The 12,738-nt window shown below is 34.2% G+C and overlaps 1 protein-coding gene across 1 annotated transcript in view; it reads right to left on the reverse strand.

Moving 5' to 3' along the window:
* Nucleotides 1-12,738, reverse strand: part of klg (klingon) — a 561,744-nt gene that overhangs the window by 39,601 nt on the left and 509,405 nt on the right. Inside the window, exons 6-7 of the mRNA XM_067762653.1 lie at nucleotides 9,192-9,342; nucleotides 2,391-2,488 (exon numbers count right to left, since the gene is read on the reverse strand). Coding sequence (XP_067618754.1) covers nucleotides 2,391-2,488; nucleotides 9,192-9,342 — 249 coding nt within the window. The remainder of the gene's footprint in view (nucleotides 1-2,390; nucleotides 2,489-9,191; nucleotides 9,343-12,738) is intronic.

Raw genomic sequence — 12,738 nt, forward strand, 5'->3', positions numbered from 1 at the left:
ACTGCAATTATCATGCCGCCTGTATATGCCACAATGTACCTTTACTCAATTCTTATCGAGTTCAAGTAGTATCGCGTTCAGTACAACAGCCCATAGTAGTTCGGAGAGCGCTCCACCCTGGGTGTTCCTCTTCCCAATTTGATGGTTGTTGATGGATCCCATGTCTGCTTTAAAAGTTCTATTTTTCAGCGTTGATTGCCCTCATTGCCGAAATGTTTGCATTATTTGCTGAAAATGTGGTCAACAACTCCGACATTTTAGAGCGATTTGACAAAAGCGCTGGTTTAAATTTTGTTGAATGCTCCCTCCATATCTAAGAAGAAATTAAAGGTTACATTTTCAATTATCCTGCCCTTCATGTAAACGTGCTACGCCTAAGAAAGCTTGGCACTGTAGTTATTGATCACATGTAGATGCCCAATAGCCTCTCAAGTCCCTCAGGAATCATAAAAAATATGAGGCTTATGATTATTTTGTATTTGGCCATTTTGTGCATACGTTTGACTGTATTGGGCGGAAAGATAATTTTTGTGTTCCTCCAGCTTTGTGGAGTATGTGTTGGTTAGAGTGATACTAGCTCTGTAGACCATTTCCAGTAAGAGTACCATTGGAAGATCGTTCAGAACACGATGACGAGGCAATAATAAGAAAAAAATCCGATAGGTGGCGCACGGATCGAAATACTTCAAAAAATCGTAGTTGTGGTCCGATTTGGCTCCTATTTGGAACACATACATACATGAATATAAAGCGATCTATGAAAAAAGCGCCGCTAGGTGGCGCAAGGATCGATATATTCAAAAAAATCGTATTAGTGGTACGATTTGACTCATTTTTGGAACAAATATTACATACAGTCTGGTATAAGTAACATCAGAATACTTTGGAGTTCGAGGAGGGACAAGCATACGTAGCACTGAGTCGAGTAAAGTCTTTGGAAGGATTATGTATAGAGGAGTTATAATTGTTACAAAATTGTAAGCAAAGAGTTCTTGAAATAATGAGGCACTAAATGAACTAATTAGAATGACAAATAATAAGCAATTAAATAAAGACTAAAAACTTGAAACTAAAATAATTAAAAAAAATGTTTAAGTAACATTAAGTAATAATAAACTAAAAGACAGAAAATAAAATAATTAGGAAACAATTTTTAGGTTAAACGGTTTTTTTGAAAACAATACTTTAATTAAGTAATAAGATTAGTAAAAGATAGAAAATAATTAGGTAGGTCCTACGTACTGGTCATCGCACTCCTCATCCAATCTAGGACGTTGATCAGACAAATAAATAAAAGCATTGGCCGCGTGAAATTTCTAAAAACATGGGGCGTAGCATAACCTAATTGACGTTAAGTTGGTCTTAATTATACATATATGAAAATATGAAAAAAAATTTGACGCGGCCCACGCTTTTATTTATTTGTCTGATCAACGCCCTAGATTAATAAGGAGTGTGATGACTAGTACCTAAGACCTACCTAACTAGCTTCTATCTTTTATTATTATTATTTCTTGATGTAAGTATTGTTTTCAATAAAACCGTTTAACCGTAGATCGCGTAATCGGGTACCCGTGTGTCCAGTTGCGAATTTAAATTACTTCAGTGAGAGAACCACAGTCACAAGAGTCTTGAACCTTCTAATATAGCAAGTTACAGTATTTTTGTATCGTCTAAGTCAATGCCTGTAGGTTTCAGTTGAGGGGTCCCCAGATATAAGTTCCCAAAGTCGACACCTACGCGAGCGCATAACCGGGTACCCGTGTACCCTTCAAATATCAAACAATTCATTTGTTTTAATATGAAATTTTTATTGTGGTCCAGATACAATTTTTCACCTAACGTACCAGGCACAATGGTTTTTGCAGATGCTGCATGCTTTTCGCGTTTTTCTTCTTTGTTTGGGGGTTTCAGTATACATAGGTAGCAGGATCCAGTTACTGGTTTTCTCGAGCTTGTCGCGGTAAGTAAGTAACTCACTACTCAGCACACAATCTGTAGTAATTTTCACTTAAGAATATTATTACTATGCATTTGTAACTGTAAAAACTTTTAAGTGGGCACACGGGTACCCCCGTTATGCGTTTGCGTGGTATTTTGTAGTCATGCGTTCTACGGTTAACCTAAAGATTTTGTTTATTTATTTTATTTGTTATTTTATTGTATTTCATTTAAATAGTGTTTTATAATTTTTTAATAATGTCTTGCTTTATTATGTCTTATTTTATTTTAATTAATTTTTTATATATATTTCTTTACGAATAAGTTTTATTTCGATATGGGTGTCACTGCACCAGCATTTTATTACAGTACCACCAATTTACAGTAATACCAATAATATTTGTAGCTATGTACAAAGTAATACATATTTTTAAATAATTTAAATTTACCGTTGCCACTGGATCAGCGTATACTATGCAGACCAGCTTTGCTTCAAATCCTTCACCAGAATGTATCCACGACTTCTCTACTTGTATATCGGGTGGATCTGCAATGTAAAAAAAAATTTTTTTTAAGTTATTTGCATTTAAGAACATAGACAGTTACAAACATATGTATACATACATATTAAGCTGTTCGTTAAATAAAATTTAGCTTTTCCGGGAAGAATATAATAAATTATGGTCAAAAATTTAGATTTGCAAATTTCAGCCGAGTTGAATAACTCTTAGAACTACCACGCTTATAATAAATGATTAACAAATAAACCTCTATCGATTACTTAAAACAAATTATTGCACCGTATATGCATATGGTTTTGAATACTTTCAAATGAAACGTGGCAGTTGTTAGAATTATACAATTCCAAAGAAAATGTGCATGGCTTATTTTTATGCCAATACTGTTCGACAAACATAATGTATGCAAAAAAATTTTATATATGACTTTATATAATACTATATTTGTTTGCGTAATTGATTCTATCACACGTTTCTTAAAAATTCCATAATTGCTGCAATATTTCGATACTTGCACAAATATTGGATCAAGCACGTAGCCAAAGTGCATTTATGTATCTCGCAAAAAGAAAACCGAGCAAAAATAAAATAAAAGTCAGCAGGATCATATATTTTCACTCGAGTGTCTCATTATATGTAAAGATTGCAGCGTGCAACTGATAAAAATTTTAAGTTTTTTTTTAAATAATAACTGAATTTATATACACATGGGTGATCCTTATAAAATTAAACAAGTAAAGGTGACTAAGTTCGTGTGTAACCCAACATTATATATTCAGCGTGAGCTTCAATTGTACATTTCATTTCAGATAAATTACTTTTCAACATAATACGTGGCACCGCCCGTTTAAAAAAATGGCTCCACATTTCCTCTTACAATAAAATTTGATAAGTGCAACATCATTGATTCAAAACTTTTTTTGCTAAGTTGTAGCTTATTATTCTAGTCTACACCCTTTTAAACTTGGTTTGTATCTAAGTTGCCTTGGTCTTTAGCCGATCTCGTCCATTTTTACTAGAAATATTTTCTGCTATAAGGAAAATGTGTGTACACAATTTCATTAAGATGTGTTAATTTTTCTTCGAGTTATGACTCCCGAAGCATATTAAATTGCTTAGTCATAAAAGGGGCGGTGCCACTCCCATTTTTTTAAATTTAAAGGTTTTCCTATTTACTGTTATAAATACACTTGGGAAATGAAATACCATTGATATGAAGCTCTTTTTTTCAAAGACATAGCTTATTTTTCGTCCACGACCCTTTTAAAAATCTCTTATATAAAAGTGGAGACCACGCCCACAAAATTGATTTTATCACAAGTGGGCGGTGCCAAGCCCATTTAAAAAAAAAATTTTTCAATTTTTTGTCAAGAGTCTCAATATCAGTCAACACGTCAAATTTCAACATTCTAGGTGTATTATTTACTAAATAATCAGGTTTGCTGTGTTCTCCAAAATGTGGGCGTGGTTATCATCCGATTTCGTTCATTTTCAATACCAATCTATCCTGGGTGCAGATAAGCTCGTGTACCAAATTTGGTGAAGATATCTCAATATTTACTCAAGTTATCATGTTAACGGACAGACGGACGGACGGACGGACGGAAGGACGAAGGGACGGACATGGCTCAATCAATTTTTTTTTCGATACTGATGATTTTGATATATGGAAGTCTATATCTCTCTCGATTCCTTTATACCTGTACAACCAACCGTTACCCAATCAATGTTAATATACTCTGTGTGCAAAGCACTCTGAGTATAAAAATATATTCTCTAGTCTCACCCCTTCAGACAGTAAAACCCTGCTCAAAAATAACAAATATACGGTTTTGTCCCGACTGTAGACGATTAAAAGGCGTTGCAGATATTTTTTGTTATTTTATGGTTTTTATACCCAAAAGGCTATAACACTGTTACGAATCCTAAGTATTTTTGATTATTCCTTGCCTTTTGCTATCGTTAGAGTCATTGAACCGTCGAATATATAATATCAAATGGTCTGTATCGGCTGAAACGGCCGCCATGGTATGATGGTAGCGTGCTCCGGCTACCACACCGAAGATCCTGGGTTCATCCCGGAGTAAAAATCATCAAAATTTTCGAAACAAGCTTTTTCGATTAGAAGAGAATTGTTCTTAGCGGGTCACCCCTCAGCAGTGTTTGGCAATGACTCCGAGCATATTTCTGCCATGAAAAGCTCTCAGTGAAAACTCATCTGCCTTGCAGATGCCGTTTGGAGTCGATATAAAACAAGTAAGTCCCTCGCCGTCAATTTGTAGGATGATGAGGACGAAAATTAAACGAGAAGCTCGGCCTAAATCTCGTGGAAGGTTATCGCGCCTTACATTTGTTTTTATTTTAAATGTTCTGTATGGAAAATACTCTTAATACTTCGCTTAGAACAAGTTAAATTCAAACTGATGCCATTTATTGGACTACGCCGCTTTTATACTCTCAGTTGCTTCGTTCGCCTATTTCTCCCAGGGTGTAGACTTGAATAAATCAGTTTGATTTTAACAAGCTTTTAGTTTAGTAAGCTAATTATGTAATTGTAAAGTACTACTACCACAGTAGAGTTATAAATAAAGGAGATATTGCTATACTGAATATTTGAGTTCGATTCGAACGATAGCAGAAGGTGCAAAGTAATCAGAATTTTGCAAAATTCGTTATGATACTATACATATAATTTTGTCTCACCGGCGAAGGTGTGTCACAAAGTGTTTAAAGTCCAGCTTTAAATAATATAGGGTAATCTGAGCTTGAGTTTCAGTACGATCGGGACCCCAACGCATATGTAACATATTTGACCCAGGTATTACGTCCATAATGGTGAAACGGGAAAAAATCGCTTATATGGTTTTTAAGGACACACCTAGTGGACATAAATGATGTTGTAATGCAGTAAAAACTTAAAATTTCTACATACATTCTTATTTCTTCTCGAACAATTTTGCTCCATACCGATTGCATACAACAAATTGAAAAAATTGTATGTATATATTTATTTTTTAAAGAAAAAATGCAATGCAATGTAGAACAGAAAGAATTGTCCGCATTCGGGTGAACACTCATGAAATTTCCAACTGATTTATCAAATATGAGTTTATTTTTTCTTTTTAACTTGAATGATAACACTCATGTTGTTTGCAGCAAATGGAATGGCAGGGTGAAGAACTGCAAGGGTGATGGAAGGATAAATAAGCGTATATAAATATACGCATGCTTTCTATAATGTAGCCCATATATACAGGGTAAATCCCTATAATATATAAGTATAAATTTTTTCTGAGCATTTTCAAACGTAACAAAAATTTTATATAAATAAGATGACTAAACCTGAGATGTGTGATAAGCAAATATATGCATTGTATTCAGAAAAGAAAATTCAATTCCGAACCGGTTTGTCTCGAAACCATATTTTTCAAGGGGAGACGTAAAATCGATCCAATATACACATAAAATTTTTTTTATAGAAATAAGTGTTTTCTTCAGAAGAAATCTAATTTTTTACCAAATCAGGGCCCGTATCGCATTAAGCGATTCGTGGTCGCAATCAATTTTTTTATTCGCAATAGCTCTAGATTGGTGAATCGAATTAGCAGTGACACAGTGAGGGGGGAGCAAGGGGGATACCTTTCTCCGGGCGCTACTCATTACATATTTTTATTATAACTGATTTCTGGAAAAATTTTTCTATACTAAAAAATTCATGCATATACTCACAACACTTGCGACAGGTTCTAGAATAATTGAAAGCATATATCTTTTTTTCTCATGTACAACGTTACGAAAGGAATTATTAAAAAATGGTTTAACAAAAAATGTCAAACGTTAATCCGCAACTCGAGGCACTCTCTGTGAAGGAGCAATAAAAAAAGCGAAGTCTCTTTGTGAAAAATGGGATATTGATATAGTAAAACGTGAAAGGAGGCGCCGCAAAATCGGCTAAAAATATTGGTCTTTCCGCAGAATGTGAAATTTCACGCGTCACAAAAAGTGTTCTCGATCGTCTGCAACAAAAAATACGTACAAGACCTACACGACTAAATTACCTTAATTTTATATTTGGATTTTTCTTAGAAGCTGGAAATTTGTTAAGCAGGGATAGTAACGACGAAATTGTAAGGACCTGGTTGAATTTTATAATACCGATTTCGATGGAACAAAACTTTGTATCGAAATATGTGACTGGAAAATATTACTTCCCAGTAGAAAAGTAATTGAACCTAAAACTCCGTTAGAATTACTTACTTTTATAATCTCGTATGGAGAAGGTATTTTTCCAAATTTGTAAATATACTAATGTATATTATTACTAATGTATTACAATCATATTATTGTGAAATATGTATTTTAGTCTACTTATAGATGATGTCTTTAGCCCATGATAAAAATATAGGAAGGTAAAACCATTCTCTCTTCTCGGCGGCCATATTGACTTTTTGGTTTTTAAAAAAATTTTAAAATCTCTTTCAAAAACTTTGTGGAAAAGCCAAATCAAAGGATACAAAAAAACATTTTAGCATATTTGACTTTTATAAATGCCCCACAAAAAATAACAAGTAAGGACGGGACTGTCTTCGGCTGTGCCGAAGACTTTACACCTTTCATGAATAGGGCTGAACAATAAACTTATCCCGTTCGTAATCTCCAAATAATCCGATGTATAAGATAAGAAATATATAGTGAACAGGTCTACATAACTAAGCGATTTTTAAGATAAATATAAAATAAAAAATGGCAAAAAACCCCCTTATTTGAAAGATGGGTTGGGATATATATTATATAGCTCCGATCGAAATTATTTTTACAGGTAATCCTCTATGATATATTAGAATATATATCACCAAGTTTCACCTTTTTATATTGGAAACTAAGGTAGAAATGGCCAAAAATCTTTTTATCTGAACGATCGGTTGAATGGGATTGGTATATACTATATACATATAGCTCCGATCAAAGTGATTTTTTCAGGAAATCTTCTATGGTATATTGGAATAAATATCACCAAGTTTAACGTTTTTGTATTGGAAATTAAGGGAGAAATTGCCAAAAATATTTCTATCTGAAAGATCGGTTGTATAGGATATATACTATATATAGCTCTGATCAAAGTGATTTTTTCAGAAAATCTTCTATGATATATTAAAATATATATCACCGAGTTTCACGTTTATACTTTCTAAATTGCACAGGAATGACCAAAATCGTCTTATCTGAACGATCGGTTGTATGGGAGATATATGTTATAGTGGTCCGATTCTACCGGTTCCGACAAATGTATAATATAATACAAAAATACATCCTTGTGCCAAATTTCAATGAGATATCTCAAAATTTGAGGGACTAGTTTTCGTTCAAAACAGACAGACGGACGGACGGAAAGACAGATATGGCTATATCAACTCAGTTCGTCGCCCTGATCAATTCGGTATACTTATTGGTAAGTATATCTTCTATGTTTCTCAACGTTACAAACATCGGACCAAAGTTAATATATCATTTCATGTTCACGAAAGGTATAAAAATAAAATAGATCGAAAATTTGGTATGCATTTTTTTAGTTCGGTTTTATAGTTTTTTTGTTTTTTTTTCTGTTTATCATCGACAGAACTAGGCGGCGTAGTCTTTTTCCCGCCCGTTCATGTATGGTTCTTATTTTTGTTGTACAAATCCCTCGCCTGGGTTAATAGGCTAGAACACTTAAGAAACTTTAAATAAAATCCTCTAACGGAGGTCCAAGGAATCGAGCACTTTTAATATGGTTTTAGCAAAAAAAACTTGCTATTACAAATTTTTGTTCCACATTACAGACAAATATGACTTGTGCTATACACCAGGCTGGGGCCATACATAGAAATCGAAGTTGGGGCAGAGTAACGCGTATAACCTTCGGAAGTGTGCATTCTTCTTCGGCGATGTCTTGCAAAGGCCGGAGCCTGAGTTTAAAGGAAATCACAGATTCTGAGTTCGTGTTGCTCTGGATCATACTACACCAGGTCTCGTCATTGGGCTTATGCAGATGTCTTCTTATCTACCTTGGAGGCGCAACTACACCATTCAATTATCTTGTGGGATGCCTCGGTGCTCAGACGTCTTAAGAAGATATTCCGTGGCAGTTATTAGCGGGAAATTTGGCACCCTGCACCTTTCTCCGTTGCAGCGATTTGAGGATTTTGATGCATCATTGTGCATTGTAGGCAATTTCGGTTGCATTTGTATTGAAGCAGAGACTGTGTTCGAACGTCACAACCAAAAGTTGTTGGAGTTACATAGTAGCAACGTTATGCCAACGAAATGGATGTCCCGCTGTTGTGTTATGTGCAAGGTCCACGTCGTGAACAAAATGGCCGTATGAAAAACATTTTTTTTCCCGGGCGCAAGAAAACCTCACTACGCCACTGCGAATTAGGGAAGTTTGTGAAATGGTGGCTACCAGTACTCATTCGATCTATAACTTACTATCAATTTCACGGATCTTTTGATAGATTCGTATTTATCGATTGTATAAAATTGTTTTTCCATACGTGTTTGCATTGCACGATACGGTCCCAGTTAAATATAATTTGCTCTACATAAATGAATAATTTTCTTATGATACACCTCGGCGTATACGTAACATTTATCGAAATGTATGCGAATATGGCTCTCAGTGCTTGTTGTAAGCGTGAAACTGATTCATTATTTCTAACCAAATTTGTTAATTCTATAGCAAATTAAACTTACATAAAACATCTAAACGCATATCAACTGTAACTGGCTCGCCAACTCCATTATCTGCGGTACATTGATAGACTCCAGCCTGTTGACGTTCAAGTTTTTCCAATGTTAAAATTGGACCATCGCCAATGCGTGCTGTAGATTTGCCAGCTCCACTCTGAAAAGTAAAAACAAACAAACAAAAAAAATTATTTACTTCCATTTAAGTAAGTGTTTGATTTTATCGTGAAATAAATAACAAATATGTTTGTAAGTGTGACGGAGTAACTTTATTAAATCAATTTAGGTTTTTTATTGGTGCATGATAACTTTTTAATATACACATATGAAGGTTTACCATCTCTTTTATTCATGTAGTTTGTTATAAGAACAGAAAGTCGTAAATCGTCTTCATGTTTTTCAAACTAACGATATACAATGATCAGACCTTAATAGCAGATTTTGTATACTTCGTAATTGAGTTGATTTTTCTTTCACTGATTGTGCAACATCAAAAAATGTTAGGCTGTTCTGCCCTTGTTGTTTTACTTTTTGTGTGTAATATGTGTATAAGTTATTTAAATCAAAACACAGGACTCTTGAACTAGCCGAATTTGTTTGAAGCTTCGCAAAGAAAATGTACTGCTTTTTTGCTATATGTTTATACTTTTTTACTATTTTTTTGTAAAATGGATTTTGTTAATGAACACATTGGAAAATGTATTGACCAAATAAGGTAAATTGTGGACCTTTTTTCGGTATTATGAATACAAAAAAGGATACCATAGTTAAAATCATTTAAATTGTAATACATCAAATCGCATAGGCCTGTCGGTGATTTTGTTGGAGCTTCCAAATTACGAAACTATCGATTAAATTACGTCCATTCCCATGACATCGTTCTACAGTGATTCAGATTTAGGCTTTTTCTATTACACTGAATTACTTTCCCCGTTTTTCTTCATCTGTACTACACAAAAAGTTATCCATTGGTAGAAACTCTTCAGAAGCTATTGATTTTCCCACAAAGAGATTGAGTGATTCCAATGGATTACGTTGTTGATTCAGCTGATATGGTGATGGTCTTTCGCGGGATATAAATGCAGTAACCGAGTAATATAAGAACGACCATTACTGTATCTGCTATGTACTAAGAGCTTGTTAAGTCACCAAACGTATATATCGTAGATGCCTTTGCAGGTTTTGCAGTTGGTCAATAGATGGTTTTGCAAAGGCATCGCCTATATGTAGTTTAGTACCTTTTTAGGCAAGTACCTATCATATATGGCAAATTGAGAAAACTTATTCAGAACGATGACAATTTCCAGAAATGTTTTTCATTTGCTGTTTTTACTATGAAATTTTTAAGATTAGTTTAAAAAAGGTATTTCTTCATTTAACTTTCTTGTGCTTAATTATCATTAAAATAACGGAAATACTAATTATAATGGTCAATAATTAATTTTTCTATTGGTATTTTGAAGTTTCTTTAATAAAATGCAACAGGTTTTGTGCATATACGAAATTTGTATTTATTGATTGCTACTAGAAAGTGTGTGCACATTCAGCAAAGTCTGCATTCATTTGAATACTAATTCTGTGTTCACAAGTTCTTGTATGTCATTCAATTACTTAATTCTTTCTTTAAATGAGTTCAGCAGTGCAATATTTTCTTCGCCTACTGAATGAAGAATGAGCTGACTTCTAAGCCACATTCCTAAAGATTGAACGAAGAGGCTGTAATCTTAAATCAATTACTTAAAAATTACAAATGATTGCACAGTTTTACAGCTCTCGTTAGAATCATAAGAACAAGTGTAATAAAATAGTGGACCACTTTACAAATTATTACTCTTTAACCAAAATATGACATACGAGCCGCACACATCTCCTCCGAACTGGAAAATGCCTTATACATAAGTCTCTTGCGGGCGTAAATATGGCCTAAAATAAAGATCATTAATCTTATCTTATTCTAAGGTTTATTTAACTACTTAGAAAGCAGCGTTGTTGGCATATTTCTTATTGTTTATACCTCCTTCCGCCATATTTTGCTAGAAGTATGTAAGGTATATGCAAATATAAAAAGATACTCAGATATATACAAAATATAATGCATAGAATATTGAAATTGGAAATTATAGCTATAACAGGTGAAAACTTGCATGAAATATGTAACATTTCACGTGCCAACATAAAAATGGTCAGCGTAGCTCTTCTAATTCTTATCTTTTCCCGCGCTGCGCACTTATTGGCTTATCGCTTCGCTGACATGGAAAGAATGCAAATAAATTGAATTGAAATGTCAGTGAATGTAAATAGCGAATACACCACCACCCAAATTGTAAGCTACAATCGGTGCCGTGACTTGAAGTTGTTGGCAGTATTCATTGATTCGAGTCTGTAAAGGTAACATATCACCACTCGAAGTTAAAGAGCTAGTCCTTATTATCAAGGTTATGTGTATATTGACACAGCGTACGAATGTGTTCGTATGTGATTTGAAATGCAAATATGAATGTGGTGGGAGAAATAATATAGAACCACTCATATGTGGATACCAACGCTTGCGAAAGTGAAGAAAACATTTTGAAAATAATTTATCATCAACAGCTGACTCGCAAAAGTGTGTTGTTCATTGAACTGATTTCACTTTAAGGGCAACAGCTGATAACTTTACGTAAGCAATTTCTGTTTCAAATACTTACGGGCATATACAGCAGTGAACACTGAAATAGCAGAGGTAATTTTTATAAAAATTTTAAGATATATTTCCCCTTTTTGTCGATAATTTAAGAAAATATTCCGATTTGAAACTGAACATATAACGCAACTAGAGAAAAGTAAGGCCTTTGCGTCGACCATAACAATTTGATTGACTATAGGTCAGCTACATGAAGCAATAACAAAGCCAGGTGAGGTCAGTATTACAAAATGGAGTTGCATTCACTTTTGTCAACCGGTGCTATTTCCTTTTTGCATTTGAAGTAAACCCGCGGCATTTTTTCCATTTTTGGCTTTGATTCCGGGGTCGTATTTGTACACATTACAGTTATAGACCTTCTGAGAGGAAGTGACAGCGTTTTAGATAATGAAACGGCATGACTGGATGTTCACAATATCGCATTGTCTACAACTAAGGAATATAGAAACAGATCGTCGACGTCAATGAGATGACTAAGGGTTTGGCAGACTATTATACGCATCAAGTTTTTGTTTCTGATTTTATGCATAAGTCGCCGGCAACATTCGACTCAAGCGAATTTTTATCTCTCCATAGTATACGAACGATTTTAACGCACAATAGCTTTACGCAACAGGAAGAGGAGAACGAAAATCGACACTGATGATGGCACTATACCGAAACCAGTTTGTCTCCAAACCAAATTTGACAAGGGATGCTGGAAAATCGTTCCAATATACATCATTTATCCACCCTGTCGAATAATCAACAAAACAAAATAAGTCACAGGAATAATACTGTGGCCCTTATTATCAAAATAATATATATGTATGCCCAACTTCTGTAGAGCTTAACAGCTCTAGAACATTACTCCTAAAAACAGTGCAAATG

Source organism: Eurosta solidaginis, chromosome 1 (assembly GCF_040869045.1).
Source record: "Eurosta solidaginis isolate ZX-2024a chromosome 1, ASM4086904v1, whole genome shotgun sequence".
Classification (NCBI taxonomy): domain Eukaryota; kingdom Metazoa; phylum Arthropoda; class Insecta; order Diptera; family Tephritidae; genus Eurosta; species Eurosta solidaginis.